Source organism: Dendrobium catenatum, unplaced genomic scaffold (assembly GCF_001605985.2).
Source record: "Dendrobium catenatum unplaced genomic scaffold, ASM160598v2 fragScaff_scaffold_743, whole genome shotgun sequence".
NCBI lineage: Eukaryota > Viridiplantae > Streptophyta > Magnoliopsida > Asparagales > Orchidaceae > Dendrobium > Dendrobium catenatum.
This window is the reverse complement of record NW_021319205.1, coordinates 4,544,845-4,564,125: the sequence shown is the minus strand read 5'-3', so window position 1 is coordinate 4,564,125 and position 19,281 is coordinate 4,544,845. Positions and strand designations below refer to the sequence as shown.

General features: G+C 35.4%; 4 protein-coding genes across 4 annotated transcripts in view; 3 read left to right on the top strand and 1 right to left on the bottom strand.

The window, feature by feature from the left end:
• The window catches only part of LOC114580022 (translation initiation factor IF-2-like), a 16,123-nt gene extending 11,977 nt beyond the window's left edge, over positions 1-4,146 (top strand). The window contains exon 4 of the mRNA XM_028696407.1: positions 3,424-4,146. Coding sequence (XP_028552240.1) covers positions 3,424-4,146 — 723 coding nt within the window. The remainder of the gene's footprint in view (positions 1-3,423) is intronic.
• Positions 4,147-6,767: 2,621 nt separating this feature from the next.
• On the top strand, positions 6,768-11,233 carry LOC110093314 (quinone oxidoreductase PIG3). The gene is made up of 6 exons (XM_020818159.2): positions 6,768-7,099; positions 7,894-8,073; positions 9,206-9,287; positions 9,373-9,480; positions 9,548-9,706; positions 10,818-11,233. Exons 1-6 carry the CDS (start codon positions 6,848-6,850, stop codon positions 11,012-11,014), a joined length of 978 nt encoding a protein of 325 aa, XP_020673818.1. The 5' UTR covers positions 6,768-6,847; the 3' UTR covers positions 11,015-11,233.
• A 1,211-nt stretch (positions 11,234-12,444) lies between these two features.
• LOC110093287 lies at positions 12,445-12,909 on the top strand. The gene has a single exon (XM_020818123.1). It carries the CDS (start codon positions 12,445-12,447, stop codon positions 12,907-12,909), a length of 465 nt encoding a protein of 154 aa, XP_020673782.1.
• Positions 12,910-16,364: 3,455 nt separating this feature from the next.
• On the bottom strand, positions 16,365-19,036 carry LOC110093268 (pentatricopeptide repeat-containing protein At1g08070, chloroplastic). The gene has a single exon (XM_020818104.2). It carries the CDS (start codon positions 18,825-18,827, stop codon positions 16,971-16,973), a length of 1,857 nt encoding a protein of 618 aa, XP_020673763.2. The 5' UTR covers positions 18,828-19,036; the 3' UTR covers positions 16,365-16,970.
• Between the last annotated feature and the right edge of the window lie 245 nt (positions 19,037-19,281).

Below are 19,281 nucleotides of genomic sequence, written 5' to 3'. Positions count from 1 at the left end.
ATTTAAAAGAAAATGTAATATAACAATGATTATTACTACTGCGCCAAATCATAAATACATACAGGCATCCAAAGATTTTTAAATAATAATACAAATCATATTAAATATACTAACATTTTATATAAACTTATTTCACAAAATAAATATATATAATTTGCATCATAATCCCTAGATGAATCTAAAGATCTAAACCTTTTAACTCCAATAAAAAGAATTCACCCTAATTTCAATAATAATCAATGAATCTGGAATCCTTAGACTCCCAATAGATAGAATTTTAGAATGTAAACATATTTCTTCAGTCCCTAGAAATAGCAATCTAAAGTTTTGGTCTCTTCTAACTCCCCAACATATAATTTCCCTTTCTTTTAGAAAATAAAATATTTTGCGCTTTTCTGCTCCCAAGCAGATTTGAATTTCAAAAATAAATTACAAATTTTCTCTATGCCAATTAAATATAAAAATATTTTATACACCTTTATCTCCCAGTAGAATTAAAATTTCTTCCAAAATCTCTTTAATATCACATGCAATTCAAACCACATAAACACAATTCATCATATATAAACAATGAAAGCATATATAAATGCATTTTGAATTTCATAATGTTATAATGGTACAAAATAACAAAAAACTCAGCTGAGCAAAATTCACATTTTATAGAATTGATACCAAAATTACCAAAGATAAGTTAAAATATTATTATAAAACTATAATTGGTACTATAATATTATCTATCAGAAGTCCACATTATTTTATATTCAATAAAATAATTTTAAAATAAATATAAAACTCAGTGTAAAATTCTTAAAAAATATTTAAATGTGTTCAAATTTAATCTTAAATTACAGAAAATTACATAGTAATTTTTTTTCCAATAAAAGTACTTCCCATTTTTTAACAATGAAAATATAATTTAAATCAAAAATTCAAAAAAAAAAAACTCTATATTTTTTTAAAATTGTGATATGTATAGTGTGACATATGTTAAAATCTTGGCAACTTTTAGAATTAGGCCGCAGCCTAAAAATGACCCAAAGACGTCAAATCCTCCCTCTTTAGAATCACACTTTTTCTCTCAAGTTGATTGCCAATGAAACAAAATGGAACAAAATGGTGGGAAATATCTTTTTAAGTTACAGAAATTAAGCCTAATTTCGAGGTGCTAGTTTCATTTTCCATATATTCCAAAGCCTATAGAATTAGGGCAACCAGAAACACACCGATGAACTCCAAAGGAAAAAATTAGATTCAACAAAAAAAAGCATTAAGGATCCCTGGAAGCCCACATCAGAACACATGCATATCTTATTCAATGACAGACCATTCTCAGAACACATACAAAATAGTTCAAACATAGAATTCAATAATTAACCTAACTTTTCAGTCAGGTCAAGCTTGTTTGAATAGTACTGCTAATCTTGTAGGTGTCCATATTAGGGCATGAATTTTTAGAGCCCACATATTCTATGGATTCCCTTGGAGATTTATTTCTCTTTCCATCTGGGCTAGTTGTACATGAAGCTATAAAACAACAATCTACAGTAAATTAAAATTTAATTTAATCAAAATTAAAATTTTAGGTAATTTAATTAAAGTACTTTAAGGCAGGTTCTATGTGTTTGTGCAATTCATATAAAAAAAAGTATCTTATAGTTATTTTTATTTATTTAGTTTCTGCATTTTAAAATTAACTAACTGAAAGTGATGTAAAACTAAATCTAAATTACTAAATCCTCATCTTTTATTATGTGGCAGATAGAAACTACAGAAAACATCCTTTTACCGGCCACTAAACATTCACCCTAGCAAAACTAAAAATTAACACTGGGATGGTGAAGTCCATCAAGTTCAATGGGATTATAAATCCCTGTATCTGCTACGAGGGCCTCTATCGTCCTAATTTCATAAGCCTTACACTTTAGCGGTAATTTTAGTAGTGGGAGTGGAATTATAAGGACTTAATAGTGTTGTGTTTACGATCTATAGTCTTCATATGCCGTGTCGTCAGAGGCCGTACAAATCATCATATATTATTATAACTTTTAGTATATAGCTATTGTCGTTAAAATCTTATTTTCCAAATATAATACATTATTTTTTTATTTGCCTCTCATCTAACATTAAGATCTGACTGTCATATTATATTGGCCATTATACTATTATTATGTTACTATGTATAATACTCTCATCTCAGATAAAGTTTTCAACTAAAATTTAGATTAAGTTGTATATTTGAATTTATGTTAAAATGTTATTGCATACAGATGTTTTCTTGATATTTACAATAAATTATTGCATTTCAATTCTACATATCATCATTGAATTGTTACAATAGAAGAGAAAAATGTATATAAGTGTGCATGGTGAAAGATAAATGTTACATCCTTGCAAAAAGTAAGGAAATCTATGAGATGTTAACATTAGCTATCATTTATATAACCAGATTGGATTACAATCACCTCATTATTGGGAAGGTATGTGTTTTGTCAATATGACTTTCCTTAAAATAAATGATTGTATTTAAGGTGAGATCCAATTAGGTGTTATACATGGGTCAATCGACTGACTGATTAATGCGGTGAGTAGTAAGACGATCGACATATTATGAGATTTACGTAAAGATCTACATCATAGAAATGAACTTTAAGAGTAAATAGAATAGGATGGAATAGATATTGTCTGATGACCGGTCAGTATTTTGTCTGAGTTTTATGTATCTCCTAGTATTTATTCTTGTATGAATAAGATATTGATGACTAAATGTGAGTGAAAACATAAGAATGAAACATTACACTTGAAAATAATTGGAGTGATCAATCCTCAGCTCTTGCTATTTAATTATCGCAATTTCTTGGATTGCATATTATATTATATAAGATATGAATTGAATTGTATAAATTTAATGAATTGTAAGATTGAACAATATAGATCTTATGTCTTGATATCTTATATTATCAGTATATTATAAAGCATAGCATAATTATAGGAGACTATTGTATATGATCATATTAAAGGCATAATGAAAACTTTAGTATGACACTATGATGAAGTAACCTAATTTTTAGATATATTAGGCAATACAAATATGACATCAGTTAATTGTAATTAATTTTAGAACGTTTTTCTCTATATAAGAATTTATTTATATGAACTAATAAGATTTGAATATGAAGACAAAGTTATTTCTAGGCATTTAATTGGATCCTAGAATGAGTGAAAGGGTTGTTTAGATGTGTGGAATTAGTTAATATTAAATATAGAAGTCATATATAGCGATATATGATTAATATGGAGTAGAAATGGGTAGTTGTTATACTATCTTTATATCTCCTGTGCATTTCCATTCTAAATGCATATGTAAGTGATTAGTTTGAAATATTAAACTAATTATAAATCTTTTTTAATATTAATGGGAAAAAGATTCCAGCGGTCAGGCGTCCAGTGCCTGTCGCTCCTGCTGCACAGGTTGCCCCGGCCCCTCAGCGCCGGCAGCCTGTTGTAGTTCCCCCCGTTCGTCCAGCGGTCCGGCGTCCAGTGCCTGCCGCTCCTGCAGCACAGGTTGCTCCGGCCCCTCAGCGCCGGCAGCCTGTTGTAGTTCCCCCCGTTCGTCCAGCGGTCCGGCGTCCAGTGCCTGCCGCTCCTGCAGCACAGGTTGCCCCGGCCCCTCAGCGCCGGCAGCCTGCTGTAGTTCCCCCCGTTCGTCCAGCGGTCCGGCGTCCAGTGCCTGCCGCTCCTGCAGCACAGGTTGCTCCGGCCCCTCAGCGCCGGCAGCCTGCTACTACTGTTGCTCCCGTTGTTCCAGCGGAAGTACCTCGTGTTCGGGTTCCCCCTCCCACTCCCACTAGGAAGAGGGGTGCCCAGACCGAGGTGCCTTCGCCTTCCACTTGTCGGGTTTCTGTTTTCGCCCGACTTTCTCACCCCGAGGTTGTTGGGCAGACCCCGACACTTCCCGTTGTTCCTGTTCCCGGTCCTGATGTTCCTTCCTCTTCCACCTCCGGCCTTGGGAGAAGGGCCAGGAGGAATAGGAACAGGAGACTTCGTTTAGCTGCGTCAGAGGCAGAGAGGCAGCAGATGGCTGATGCTATAGCTCACCAGGAGCTAGTTGAGAGGACAGTGGCTCCCAGGCAGCGGAGGCCACGATGAGTTACAGTTGTGCCAGTTCCAGAGGTTGTAGTGGCTCCCGAGATAGAGGCAGTTCAGGGAGGACGCTTTTCCCCGTTGACACATAGTGGGGACGAGGAGGACGTTATGGAGAATCGGAGCTCCTAAAACTGTGGTGCTAACACCTGAGAACAGATGTACTACATCACAGCACAACTCTGAGGTGACAAGGGAGCACACTTGACACCTAATCTGATAATCATGAGTGAGATCTGTGATTATCATAAGATCACAGTGGCGACACCTACCCTAATCAGGTAGGACCCTGTGCGAAGTAGAAGTAACACTGCCACATTCATAGGACTACTCTAGGACCAACAAAAATTTATTCACATTAATAAATAGTTATCATATTTATATAAAAAAAGCACGCATCTCTTTCTAATTATTAAAATATTATATTTTTAAAATTTAATTGGCTTCTCACTCACATTATTTGCAAGTAATTCATTTTTCTTTTTCTTCTCGGAATGCACTTTTACTCTTTTTATAAATTTCCTACTTTCATTCATGTCTTGAATTCAAAACAAATTGATTTCATGATCAAATTTTAGGGTTTATAAAGTTTAAGAAAAAAGTAATTAATTTAAATTTAATTATACCCAATGGGGCAATGCTTCATATTGCCAAGAACTGTTTTGTTTAATTAGTATTGATTTTGGAGAGAAAATTTAGATATAGGGGCAGATCTAGCTTCTTTTTTTAGGATGGGCAAAAAAAAAACTTTTTTTGTAAGGGATAGGCAAAAATGCTGAGGATTGATAAAAATAGGGCAAAAAAGATTTTTGAAAGGGGCAAAATGTTCAAAATATTCAAAATATTTCAAAATATCTCCTCTAAATATTATATAAAAAAAATTTCCTAAGCCCTTGATGGATCTGCCCATGCTATGATGGGTTTTATTATCTTTAGATTTAAGTTGAATCTGAATATCATAATTATTCATAAGTAGCAATAATCTATATAACAAATGAAGATGGAAACTAATTTGGAGGACTTCGCATTCTTTGAAAGGCCATTGAAAAAGAAGAACAAACTTAAGAGTAATGTGTCGTCCTCCAAACTAATTTCTATCTTCATCGATCGGCATTACTCATTTTTCTTTTTTAACATCTGCCAAAAAAATTATTCCATAAAAATCATAAATATTTAAAGCTTTTGAGAGTTTTTTTTAACATAAAAAATGAGTGATTTATCGCAATTTTAAAATTTTCACGTCTAAACTTGGTCAAGGTCAAGTCGTTGGTTAAAAAAAGAAAAAAACTATCATTTTATTTTAGGGAATTTTGTATACATAACATTTCAAATTATTATATTTACTTATCTAATATTCAAAATATACTATTTACATACTTATCATCCAAATACACTCGGACGAAGAGGGAACCTGCTCTCACGCCAAAGACGCGACGGGTCGGGCAGATAGGTATCCGAGTGGTAATTTAACTTGTTTAGGTAAGTATGTAACATCTAGGGAACCTACTCACCACATGCATCATCTCACTGGCAAGTTCTCTTTCTGGATGCAAAATGTATCGAGCAAAAGATACATTTGCAGTTTATAATCTGCATTGGGCGAATGAATTTCTTCTTTTGTGCTGTCTCTAGTTATTATTTTCATCAATGGAGGCGGCGTTGGACTCGATGGTCAGGGATGAGGCTGCCCTCCTAGCATTGAGGAGCTCCGTCTAGCTGTCTTGGGGTATAAGTGAGCCGAGCTGACTCTCGAGCGGGCTAGAGCTCGACTCATTTATAGGCTTATGAGCAGAGCTTATCGAGCTTATCGAGCTTACGAGTCGAGCTCGAGCGTGTTCAGTAAACACTCTCGAGTTCAAGCTTGATGAGGCACGGCTTGTGAGATCACGAGCCGGCTCGAATAATATTTATGATTTTTAAAAATTAATTAAGTACTATTTTTATTAAATTTAAATCTTAAAGAAATCTATATTTAGTTTAAAAAAAAAAATTATAAAACTGTAGTTGGAGACTATAGGCTACAGCCTATAGCCCTACAAGTCTACAACCTACAGCTTACAGTGTGCAATGTTAGAGTTCCAAAAATATTTATATTAAATGTTAACGCTGCTACACTTAAATATATATATATATATAATGAATGTTGTAGATTTTGTTAGTTTAAAATAAAAAAAAATATAATAAAAGTAGAAGATGCATGTCTTAAAAAACGCAAAAAGTACTTCTTTCTATCCATGGGAAAAAGTAAGGCCAAATTTTAAGGAGTTCGTTATTTTTTGATTTAGAGCTTTATATTTGACTCGCGAGTAGAGCTCGAACACCTCCTGATTCGAGCTCAATTGGACTTCTTGCAAAAAAACTCGGTACACCTCGGTACCGCGGGATTTTTGCCTGCGACCGAATGTTTCTCTCATTCAGTCGACCGAACCAAATAAAACTTCCAAGAAGAAGGGATTTCACACGGTATTCATGGAGTTTTGATAGAGTGATAATTTAATTGAGATGTGATGTATTTGAATGATAGATATGTAAATAGTATATTTTTGATATTAAATAAGTAAATATAATAATTTGAAAGGTTATGTATTAAAAAATTCCTTTATTTTATTTTATTGGAGTCCCACTGAATGTTATAATTTCTATTGGTCTTGGTGTTCACTGCTACTAAAACCCTAAGCGCATAACCGGTAACTTCTCGCCGGAAACGATGAAAGCGGTCGAAATCACAACTCCCGGTGGGCCGGAAGTTCTCAAGCTGCAAGAAGTGGATGAGCCAGAGGTCGCGGATGGCGAGGTTCTCATCAAAGTGGAGGCTGCCGGCGTTAATCGGGCCGATACTGTTCAGAGGAAGGGATCATATCCTCCGCCGAAGGGCGCCAGCCCGTTCCCCGGGCTCGAGTGTTCGGGCACAGTCATTTCCGTCGGCCGATCCGTGGACCGCTGGAAGGTTGGAGATCAGGTAACGCCAATATTTGACATTCAACTGTGTTTCGCTTTGGCAGAAATTAAATGATTCTGCTCATTCTGCGGTTTGAATTATGTTATATTATTTTTTGTTATTGATTCAGAGTTTAGAACTACTATTTATTGCATAATATTTTATCTAGATCAGTAAGTCACAGCTTAGCTATCAGGCTAGGCCTCGTGGGTCTTCTTCTTTGTTATTTCATGATTATTTGAGCTGATCAGGCAGGCCTCAAATTAAAACCATTGATACGCTGTACTCTCAACTAGTTTCAGACTGTGTTACTTGGAAAACTGTTAGGATCTTAAATTCTTCAGGTTAATAACATTGCAGCTTTGAAGAGTTATGCTACTAACCATATGAGAGAAGCTCTCTTTGATTCCATGCAATCTTGATGGAGACTAATGTGGGGAATAACCAATCCAATCTCTTTTTTCTTCCCTGATCGTTCTATCTATCAATTACAATTACGCTGAGTGATACTGGGTTCATACATTGATCTGAATATAGAGGATTCTTTCTTCATCTTGAATTACGGTTATGCTGGATATGGTGTAGCTACATCAGCCAGTAATCAAACCTAAAGTTGTTAATCATAAACGTCATCGGTATCGGAACTATTTTTAATGTTAGCTTCATTAAAACCTTACAATTCTACAACAATTCCAAAACAATCTAAACTTAAAAGATGATCATTCATTCTCATCTTAAACGTGGAAAGGTTAATTTAGAAAAGGCAGGATGCTCCTTTTAATGAGATGATATAGATCCACCATGTTTATTTATAGGTATGTGCTCTTCTTAGTGGAGGTGGATATGCAGAAAAGGTGGCCGTACCAGCTGGGCAGGTGCTTCCGGTTCCAAAAGGCATATCTTTGAGTGATGCTGCGAGCTTTCCAGAAGTGGCTTGCACTGTTTGGTCGACAGTCTTCATGATGAGCCGCTTGACTGCTGGGGAAACTTTTCTGGTGATTATCTTGTAACATTTTTTTTATGTACTTTTCTACTGTTAAACATTTCTGCAATCCATTTTTTAAAGGAAAAAAATTATGTCAAGTGGGTAATCAGAAAACATATGGTATATGAAGGTTGTTATTAGCTTAAGGATTCTGAGATGACTCTGGATTTTAATCTTGAGTAGAATTTAAGAATTCACTAATATTGGTATGCTTTCAAAAGGATAATTCATGATATTCCAGATCTTGATGTTTTGGAGTGACTCTTTATCATTTATTTAATGCATTATTTGTGTTGATGCTTTCTTCCTTATGCTTTCAAGTTCATTGTAGACTAGTGTCAATTTAATTCTTCATTCTTTTTATTTTATTTTATTTTGTCAAACTCATCTCCTTTATCACATAGTGGGATTAAGGCTTGATGTTGTTGTTTTTCTTGGAATCAAAGGACTTAAGATTGACTGCAAAGAGAATTTTATTTCATCATCAATTATCATTCTTATTAACTTCAAGGAACCCATTTTATAGAGGACAGCCCCTGTGAACACTTAGCGAGCACATAACAAAATGTACTCACCATGACAAAAAAGGAGCTCTTAACTCAATATTGACACTATTAAATAACAAAAATTCATGAAATCTAAATGAAAAAAAAAAAAACCAAGATGACATAAATAGTGACATAAATGGCTTATACTCTATATTCATGTCATTACTAAACTGAAAGTTGATTTTTATATGTTGCATCAACTCCTTCAAACTAAACCAAGAAGATCCAAAAATGAGAAGCATAATTCATTCTGTATAGATCATCAAAATTTTGATGGTACTTCACTACTTCTAGTGAACTTAATGATGACATAATCTAGAGGTAACCTGGTCAATTTCATGACATAATTGCATGGAGAAGTGGTGCCGTTTGTTGCTTCTGCAAATCATGATCTTTCATTTGTGCCTGCATTAAACATGATCTAAATTAATGAATGGAATGTTTTACCTTTGTGTCATGGAGAGGGGGGAATGATGTAATTTCTGGTTTTTTTTTCAATTTGAAGTGAAATATAGTCTTAGGAAAGGTTTTAAAATATGACATTCTTAGCTCAAGTTCATTATTGAGTGGTAATTCTACACTTTATTTGTATAGATTCATGGGGGATCTAGTGGAATCGGCACATTTGCTATCCAAATTGCCAAGTACTATGGGATACGTGTATTTGTCACGGCTGGTATTATGCTTAAAATTAATACAATATAATATTTAATTAATCAGAACCTCTTTTTTTTCACATTCTTATGTTCTTTAAATTACAGGGAGTGAAGAGAAACTCACCGCCTGCAAGAATTTAGGTGCTGATATTTGCATAAATTATAAAACTGAAGATTTTGTGGCTCGTGTTAAGGAAGAAACTGGAGGAAAGGGTATGCTCCAAAAACTGCTTTATTAAGTTGATAGCAATGTCAACATCTAAAAGCTGTGGCTCCACAGGTGTTGATGTTATACTTGACAATGTTGGAGGAGCTTACTTTCAGCGTAATCTTAACAGCTTAAACTTGGATGGAAGGCTTTTCATTATTGGTTTCCAGGGAGGCACAATTACCGAGGTCAACTTATCATCCATACTTGCAAGACGCCTAACTGTACAAGGTATTGATTTCACAGTTTCGGTAACTTGAGCCTCTTTCTTTCAAAATCACGGAACATTTTTTTTTTTGGTGAAGCTTCAACTCTTCTCTGTCAGAGAATCAGTATTTTGAGATTTTTAGTTGTAGATTTTTCTTCCTATCCAACCATTGTTTCCGAAATCTAGTTAGTTTGGAGGCCAAAGCTTGCTCGAATTGATCACCTGATTTTAATGCAACACGATTAGCTGGACTCCTCTGGAGGAACATCATTTGAGGATTGTTAGGCCTTCTCCAACCGAACTCCAAACGTATGAATGGGGTGGCTCGTGAGCTTCAGCTGAATGACAAAACTTCTGCTATTTGGTTGCGGGTGAAGAGTGTGACGCCAATATTGGCGTTGCACCGTTCACCTACGCTATTTTTCTGTCTCTACCGGATTTCCGGAAGAGACGCGCGAAAGAGAAAGACGGTAACCGCGCAAAATGGAGTTTGATTGGGGATGAATCACGGCATTTTTTAGTTTCACTGTATTTTGGAGTGAAAAATGAGATTTTTGGTTGGAGATGCCCTTATCACTTATGGGGTACGTCTCTTCTCCTTGGTGTTCTTTTTATAACTGCTGGTGGCAGTCTTCTAACCCCAAATAAGAAGAAAATGGTGAAGAAGATTGGCTACATATAAGTGAAACAGACGCAATTAACCATCTGGGCACACCAGATTGGAAAATATGTGCGAGGGGGACCGGTTGTATCTTCCAACAAGGAAAGGAGTTCCTGATATCGGCAATCATCACCACCATTAGACAGTCGGTGAAATCGAGTGAAGAGGAAATCCAGGCTCCATATTGGAGTCGTTGCTAAAGAGGAAGACCGGCCTCATCGCATAGATGGCTTCTATCGACAATTAATGGAGAGAAAGACTTAGGCTTCGTTTGGGATTGACTTTTTTATTGCTTCTTAAAGCAGCAGTAAGAAAGTCATCCCAAACGAAGCCTTAATAAAACTTCCCTTAGTTTTTTCAGTAGTATTTGGTGGGGAAATATTAGTGGAACTGTGTTATATAAATTGCATTCCCTACTAAGTAAATAGAAACCATACAAATAGCTAATTATAGTTTGACTATTTCCTTTGCAGGTGCTGGGCTGAGAAGCAGAAGTCCTGAGAACAAAGCAGTGATTGTAGCAGAGGTGGAGAAGCTTGTTTGGCCAGCTATTGAAGCAGGTAAAGTGAGGCCCATTGTCTACAAGACTCTTCCACTTGCTGAAGCAGCAGAGGCTCACAGGATAATGGAGAGTAGTGTTCATGTCGGCAAGATATTACTGATTCCATGATCAGGAGGCAAATGTCTTGCTTACCTTAAAAACACCTGTTTGAATTGGCTTCATGTTAATAAAAGCGTGTATGACATGCATAATAGGGGGGTTTTGTATGCCATGCATAATAGAGTATGTATTGGTATTTTTTATGTATGATATGGGCTCTTTCATGAAAATTCACTTGACTTGGGGGTTTTGTTATTTTTAATTTGAAAAATTGAGTGTGCAAGTATATATTTAGGCTTCGTTTGGGACGATTTTTTTAGATCTTTTGTAAACGAGCTGAGTTTTAGGCTTTGTTTGGGACGGCTTTTTTATTGCTTCCTGAAGCAGCTTTCTAGTACAAAAAATTTTATTTTTATACTAAAAACTTGTTTCAAGAAGCAGGAAAAAAGCTGTCCCAAACAAAGCCTTAGTGAGCTAACTGTTGTTTGTGTTATGTTTATTTGAAAATTTGTTTGTTTGAATTCAGACAAAATTTGAAATTGTTACTGAATAGCATTCAATTTGTTTTGAATTAGTTTGTTTGTGTTCGAATGGTATTTGACTTAATTAGTTAAAAAGTATTATACTAAAAAATTATTTTAAGAAGTCGTAAGAAGGCAGTCTCAAACGAAGCCTATGACTCACTTGCCTTAAATGCACCATTGATTGTTCTTGAAGAAATATGTCTAAAAATTTTATTTGTATCAAAATACCCTCCTAGAAGTTTTATTTGAACAATAATTCATCATTGATAGAAACTTTTTTGACCTTGATCGAACTATCTTTAAATAATGATGAAGACTCCATCTACCATTGTTTGAACATGGTTCCAAAATGCAATTAAGTTTTGAACAAACTTCGAAGAATGTTTGGTCATGTAATAATCATATTTCAATCAAGGTTAAAATAAAATTTGAGTCATATTTGAAGTTGGTAATATTTTTTCTTTTCCTTTCTTTTTTGGGAGCTAGTAATATTATATCTTATATCTTTCTAGAATTAGGGTTCATAGTGTAGACGTACAACATCTCTCTCCACGAAGTCTGCACACTTTCTTTCGATCAGGCAGACGAATCCGGTGGATAAGTTGGCACAGGTTTATGTGAAGGAAATTGTTAGATTACATGGTGTGCCTAAAGTGATTCTATATGACCGAGATAGACGGTTTACTTCCAGACTTTGTAAGGGTATTCAACAAGGCTTGGGTACGAAGTTGCATTTCAGTACGACTTTTCATCCGCAGACTAACGGACAGTCTGAGAGGACTATTCAGTTACTGGAAGATCTTCTGAGGTTGTGTTTTGAATTTTGGAGGAAGCTGGGAAGATCATATCCCTTTGATCGAATTTGCTTATAATAATAGTTTCCAATCCAATATTGGTATGGCACCTTATGAAGCTTTGTATGACCGGAAGTGTAGAATTTTTTTTACTCTAACTGAGGTGGAAGATAGATAAGTGATGGGTTTAACTTTTGTGGATGAAACTGTTATGAAGATTAATCTAATTAAAGAAAGATTGAAAGCTGCACAAGATAGACAACAGAAATATTACAATCAGAAGCACATATTTGTGGAATTTCATGTTGGTGACTTTGTGTATGTCAAAGTCAGTCTGATGAAAGGTGTGAATAGATTTGGTAGAGTGAGTAAGCTCAGTCTAAGATATGTTGGACCTTTTGAAATCCTTGAAAGGATTGGTAAGTCTGCTTATAAATTGTTGTTATCCAATCAGATGTCTGATATATATAACGTGTTTCACATATCCTCTTTGAGAAACTGGATATCTGATTCTGACAAGAAAGTGTCTACTGATGAGGTTGAGATTCAGGAGAATCTGCAGTACAAAGAAGAACCTGAGAAAATTTTGGCCTATTATGTGCGTAAGTTAAGAAGTAAACAGATTCCTATGGTTAAAGTGCAGTGAAAGCACAGAACAGCTCGGGAAGCGACTTGGGAGTAGGAGTCGGACATGAGGCAGTCATATCCATATTTGTTTTGACTTAGTTTACTTTGGGAATGTCGAGGACGAAAAATGTCGTTTTTGAAGAGAGAGAAAGTCCAGGAGAGAGAAAATCGTGGAAAGAGGAAGAAAAGTGGATTTTTGAGCGACTTCAACTCATTTTCGTCCGTCGCCGTAGTTGGAAAAGTTGATCGACTCGAGGTAAGGCACATTCCGCCTTTCTCAATTTTCAGAAACGAGAATTTTGACGACTTTTCTGTTCCGGATTTTGTTTCCGTTAGCGAATTTCTGGTATTATTTTCTTCTGACAAAGATTTTACCGCGTAACTTTTGGTATGTTTTTGATATGATAATTATGCATGTTTTGAGTATGTTCTGGGAGATTTTTACCGGGTATTTTGAATTTTGCTCAGTTTTATTCGAATAACAATTTATCTGGACGTCTGATATTATTACTTCAGTACAGTAAAAGTCTTATAATATTGTTGTGGATATTCTGTGGTAATTTGATAAATTTATGAATCTGTGAATTTTGTGTAAATTCCGTATATTGTCGTTATGCCGCCGATTTTTTGTACGAATTCTGATTTTTTTGAATTGATACATTGAATGAATTGAAGTGTTTGTATGCTATCAGAAGGGAGTTATAAAGGGTCAATATCCTTTGAGATTCTGTAAGTGTCAGGAAAATCTGAAATGAGCTCTGAAATATGAAAATAAGCTCTGTCCCGGAATTCTGAATATATGTTCTGTTCTGGTGCTATAAGCACAAAGGGAGACATAAGGGGCCAGAATCTGTCGAGATTCTGTAAGTGTCAGGGAAGGGAGGCATAAGAGGCCAGAATCCGTAGAGATTCTGTAAGGGTCTGGGAATCTGAAATCTGATATGTTATCTGAAATCTGATGATTGATATCTGATAATCTGTGCTGTCACTAATCTGATCTGTTTTATGAATTATCTGATATAAATGTGATTTTATCTGATTTCTGATTTTTATACGATTCTGGTTATTCCGTACGATTCTGTCTGCTCTGTGACTTGGAAGTTTTATGATATCTGTTCTGAACTCCGATTCGACATGACTTCAATTTTCGGTATCAGTTGTTTGTTTATTGCTTCCTGAAGCAGCTTTCTAGTACAAAAAATTTTATTTTTATACTAAAAACCTGTTTCAAGAAGCAGGAAAAAAGTTGTCCCAAACAAAGCCTTAGTGAGCTAACTGTTGTTTGTGTTATGTTTATTTGAAAATTTGTTTGTTTGAATTCAGACAAAATTTGAAATTGTTCCTGAATAGTATTCAATTTGTTTTGAATTAGTTTGTTTGTGTTCGAATGGTATTTGACTTGAATTAGTTAAAAAGTATTATACTAAAAAAATATTTTAACAAGTCGTAAGAAAGCAGTCCCAAACGAAGCCTATGGCTCACTTGCCTTAAATGCACCATTGATTGTTCTCGAAGAAATATGTCCAAAAATTTTATTTGTATCAAAATACCCTCCTATAAATTTTATTTGAACAATAATTCATCATTGATCGAAACTTTTTTGACCTTGATCGAACTATCTTTAAATAATGATCAAGACTCCATCTACTATTGTTTGATCATGGTTCCAAAATGCAATTAAGCTTTGAACAAACTTCGAAGAATGTTTGGTCATGTAACAATCATATTTCAATCAAGGTTAAAATAAAATTTGAGCCATATTTGAAGTTGGTAATATTATATCTTATATCTTTCTAGGATTAGGGTTCATAGTGTAGACGTATAACATCACTAACCTTCAACGACGATCATTGGCTAGCTATAGACAAAGATGAAGATAGAAATATTGACTTCGAAACTTTGTCTTAGAACCATCTCGGAGTTGAGAATTCAAAGGTTGCTTCTATAAACTAATGTGTCTCTTCAAATAATGGAGGTATTTTAGTCTAAATAAAACTTTCAGACAAATTTCTTCAAAAAAATGAAATAGTAAGCATATTTATTTAATTTTGGGCATTATGAGGTATATGAAGTTGAATTTCTCATGCCAACTCCTTGAGCCTATTTTATGCCCTCTCCTCAAAAAATCTCGTATGATGCATATACACAGACACAGATATGACAAAATAATAAAAACATGGAAACAGTATTACAATTTTTATAAATTAAAAATAATGTATAGAAATTGAGTAAGAAGAATATTTAGCATAATTGAAAATTAATAAATCTTTTAACTAAAAATTGTGCTTAAAATTATTAATATTAGAATTTCGAGAGTTTGGAGTCGATGTCATGTTTTAACCTTCAAGAGGGGAGACGACAATGATATCAAAAGTTGAGCATCAATGTCGAGACAAAATCAGTTGTTCATATTGAGATGATGTTAGTTAAAGATGAAATATCAGGACAATGCGGTGGCGTGATCCAATTAGCTTGAACTCTGGATGCATTATGAGGGCTCATAATAAACCCAAATTCTCCAGATGCATAGTCGCTCCTCTTCCACATGGAGAAAGAGCCTGTGCCTTCTTCCCCACATGAAGGTACGACCCCATGGGACTAAATCTAGGTCGAAGACTCTTAAGAGTTTCATGGTTAATCTCAAAATGTATTTGTTTAATCTATTTTGTGTGGAATAGCTAACTGCATCAACGAACAGTATGCTTTTAGTTAAGAAAGAACATCTATTATTTTGACCGCATTGAAAATTAACAATGGAAGCTACTATTTCATTCTCAAAAATCAAATTAATAAGAAAAAGCATAACTTGGCAAGAAGAACCATTATGGCATCTCTGGGGTTTGTTCGTTACAAAATACTTATCAGTGTAAACAAATCCTTGCAAAGTGAATGCAATCAAATTCTCTGCATTTACAATGGCGTTTTGAGAAGAAAATGAACTAGAAGTGAGGCACAGGTAAAGCAAACACAACACTCTTACGAAAAAAACAAAACAAAACAAAAGTTAGAATTTCATTTGGGACGACTTTCTTGCTGCTTCTTAAAGCAGTTTTCAAGTTCAAAAATTATTAAAATTTTTAAACTTGAAAGTTGTCTTAAGCAGTAAGAAAGCCGTCCCATATGAAGACGCATTGAAAATTAACAATGGAAGCTACTATTTCATTCTCAAAAATCAAATTAATAAGAAAAAGCATAACTTGGCAAGAAGAACCATTATGGCATCTCTGGGGTTTGTTCGTTACAAAATACTTATCAGTGTAAACAAATCCTTGCAAAGTGAATGCAATCAAATTCTCTGCATTTACAATGGCGTTTTGAGAAGAAAATGAACTAGAAGTGAGGCACAGGTAAAGCAAATACAACATTCTTACGAAAAAAACAAAACAAAACAAAAGTTAAGATTTCATTTGGGACGGTTTTCTTGCTGCTTCTTAAAGCAGCTTTTAAGTTCAAAATTTATTAAAATTTTTAAACTTGAAAGCTGCCTTATGTAGTAAGAAAGCCGTCCCAAATGAAGACTAAATTCTCCCCATTCTGTTTACATTGGCTATATATTGTAGCAAACCAAATAACCACTTGTCATTCCATGGCATCAAACATGCAAATATAAGTTTTTAGTGCATAACCTGCAATATAACAATCTTTAGACACTGCAGCCGTTTGGATTGAATCATTTTCACAGTTTTTCTCTTACCCTGCACTTTTTATCTCCTTGGTTTGCAGATGAAATTTGAGAATGTTCTAGTGCCGGCGAAAGGGCCCTCTTCTTAGGAGGACATTTGAGGTTGTAATTCTTCAACCATAGCACTAATTTAAAAAAAAAAAAATTGAAGAGGTTTAACAGAGTACCGAAGCACAAATTTGATGAAGGCAGTATTCGATCTCAAGTCCACTTTAGCTTCCAAATTCTTTAACCAGCATCCAAGTGGGATCCAATCATGTCAAAAATGTATTGGAGAACTAGTTTCAATGTTAATATGGATACAAAGAAGTATTCATTTGGAAGCATTATTAGCTCCTTTATAATCTCCTCATCAGAAGATTAGGAGAAAAAATATGCTACCTCGTCTTAGAAAAACATCAAAATGGTTGATCTAAATCAAAGTCTGGGACCCATTTTAACTGTAAACTGAGTCCATCGACGACATCATAAATCTCATCAGATCTGAAATGTAACCTATCACCTACCAAGAACTTGTGTAATCTATCATCCAATTCTATCCAACTATATGCAGCTAGCTTCTGCACATTTTTGCTCTGCATGAGCTTTCTCATACTCCTTGCTTCCTCCCATTGGCCGGCATCAGCACACAAATATGAGAAAAGAACATAATTTGCTGAGTTTTCAGGCTCCAATTTCAATAGCTTCTCCATTGAGATCTTTGCAAGCTCAACATTTGAATGAATTCTACATGCACTAAGCAATGTTCCCCAAATGACTACATTGGGTACCATCTCCATCTCACAGATGAATTTGAAAGCATCTTCCACCCTTCCAGATCGACAGAAAAGATCAACTATACACGCACAATGTTCAACCTTTGGCACAATGTTATGGTCTGATCTCATACTTCGAAAGAATTTGAGTCCTAAATCAACCAATCCCGCATGAGTACAAGCAGTTAGCAGGCCAACAAAAGTTATCTCATTTGGTTTTAGGCTCTCTTCAATCATCTTATAATAGAGATTTATTGCATCCTCTGCAAGCCCATTGTAGGCCAAACCCCCTATAAGTGAGTTCCATGATATGATATCCTTCAAAGACATCTCATTGAAAACTCGACAAGCTTTTTGGATATTTCCACATTTGGCATACATATCAAGAAGCGCAGAGTTTACATAAACACTGGAATTAAAACTCATGCTCTCAACATAGCTTCCAATACGCTCTCCAACCTGCACAGAGCCCAATTGGGCACAGGCAGACAGAACACTTACAAGAGTAACTTCATTAGGATCAAAGCACTCAAACTGCATCTTCTCAAAGAGCTCTAAAGCCTCATTTGATCTCCCATTTTGAGCATAGCCAGCAATCATGGCAGTCCATGCAACAACATCTCTATGATCCATCTGATCAAACTCCAGTCGTGCCTCATCAACAGCTCCACACTTCACATACATTTCCAAAATTGCAGTCCGAACAATCAAACTAGTTCTTGAATGGTGTTCATCAATCAATTTCCTAACCTTCAGTCCTGTTTCCAAGTCAGCTAGTTTTGCACATATTGATAAAACTATCACAATTGTGATCTCATTCGTTTGAAATCCTTCTTCACGCATCCTTTCAAATAATCTCAAGGCTTCATCAAAATTCTCTTGATGTGCATAGCAAGTTATAATTGTATTCCACGAGGAAGCAGTCCTCTGCGTCATTTCATCAAATAGATGCCGTGCTGCCACAACATTACCAGATTTAGAATACCCAGATATCAAACAGTTGTAAGGAACTGGATCCTTATCAACAATCTCGTCAAAGGCCCTTTGAGCTGAACATATATCATCATTTTTGACGTAAAAATCTATTAAGGCCGTCTGGATAAATACATTGGAGAAAAATCCAAGCTTCCGAACAAGTGAATGGACTTGTTTTCCAGCATCCAACACAGCTAATGACGCACAAGCTTTAAGCACAGATGGGATTGAAAAAAAATTTACTTGGATATTCTTACGGTGTGAAAGAACGAAAATTTCTAGTGCTTCGCCGTGCAAAGATAACTTGGAGTGTGCGGACAAAATAGAATTGGAAAGCAATGAGTCTGGCTGGGGCATTGCGTCGAACACTTGACGGGCATAGTGGATGGTGGATTGTTTCAGTAGAATTCTGAGGAAGACGTGAGTTAGACTAGGGCACGCCCTGATGATGAGGGCGTGAATTTGCCTTAGGTGGTGGATAGGAGTTGAAGCTTGGAGGAGAGAGATGATCAGGCTATGTTCCATCTTGAACGCAAGAATTATTGGGCATCTCTACAGGGTTGTTCTTGGAGGGGAAAATAGAATGGAAAGTAGCCGTTGAAATTTGAAAAGCAGAAGCATTTGAAGTGGAGGGTATCCTACGTCTTCATGGAAGAAGAAACACGCAAGACGATAAGAAGCGTGGATTATAACGATGTAATACCTGTTGACAAACACGACGCCGCATTGATGAGGTTCCAACTCTATATGGAAAGTAGCCGTTGAAATTTGAAAAGCAGAAGCATTTGAAGTGGAGGGTATCCTACGTCTTCATGGAAGAAGAAACACGCAAGACGATAAGAAGCGTGGATTATAACGATGTAATACCTGTTGACAAACACGACGCCGCATTGATGAGGTTCCAACTCTATATATAGGGTGCCAATCAAGATGGTGAAAATCTGATCAGAAATGGAACTAGAAGAAGAAGAAAAAAAAA

Excerpts from the sequence above, each read along its gene's own strand:
- LOC110093268 (XM_020818104.2), bottom strand. The coding sequence starts at position 18,827 with ATGGAACATAGCCTGATCATCTCTCTCCTCCAAGCTTCAACTCCTATC.
- LOC110093287 (XM_020818123.1), top strand. The coding sequence starts at position 12,445 with ATGGGTTTAACTTTTGTGGATGAAACTGTTATGAAGATTAATCTAATT.
- LOC110093314 (XM_020818159.2), top strand. The coding sequence starts at position 6,848 with ATGAAAGCGGTCGAAATCACAACTCCCGGTGGGCCGGAAGTTCTCAAG. Across the intron at positions 8,074-9,205 it reads CTGCTGGGGAAACTTTTCTG|ATTCATGGGGGATCTAGTGG; the intron begins GTGATTATCTTG and ends TTATTTGTATAG. Across the intron at positions 9,481-9,547 it reads GGAAGAAACTGGAGGAAAGG|GTGTTGATGTTATACTTGAC; the intron begins GTATGCTCCAAA and ends GTGGCTCCACAG.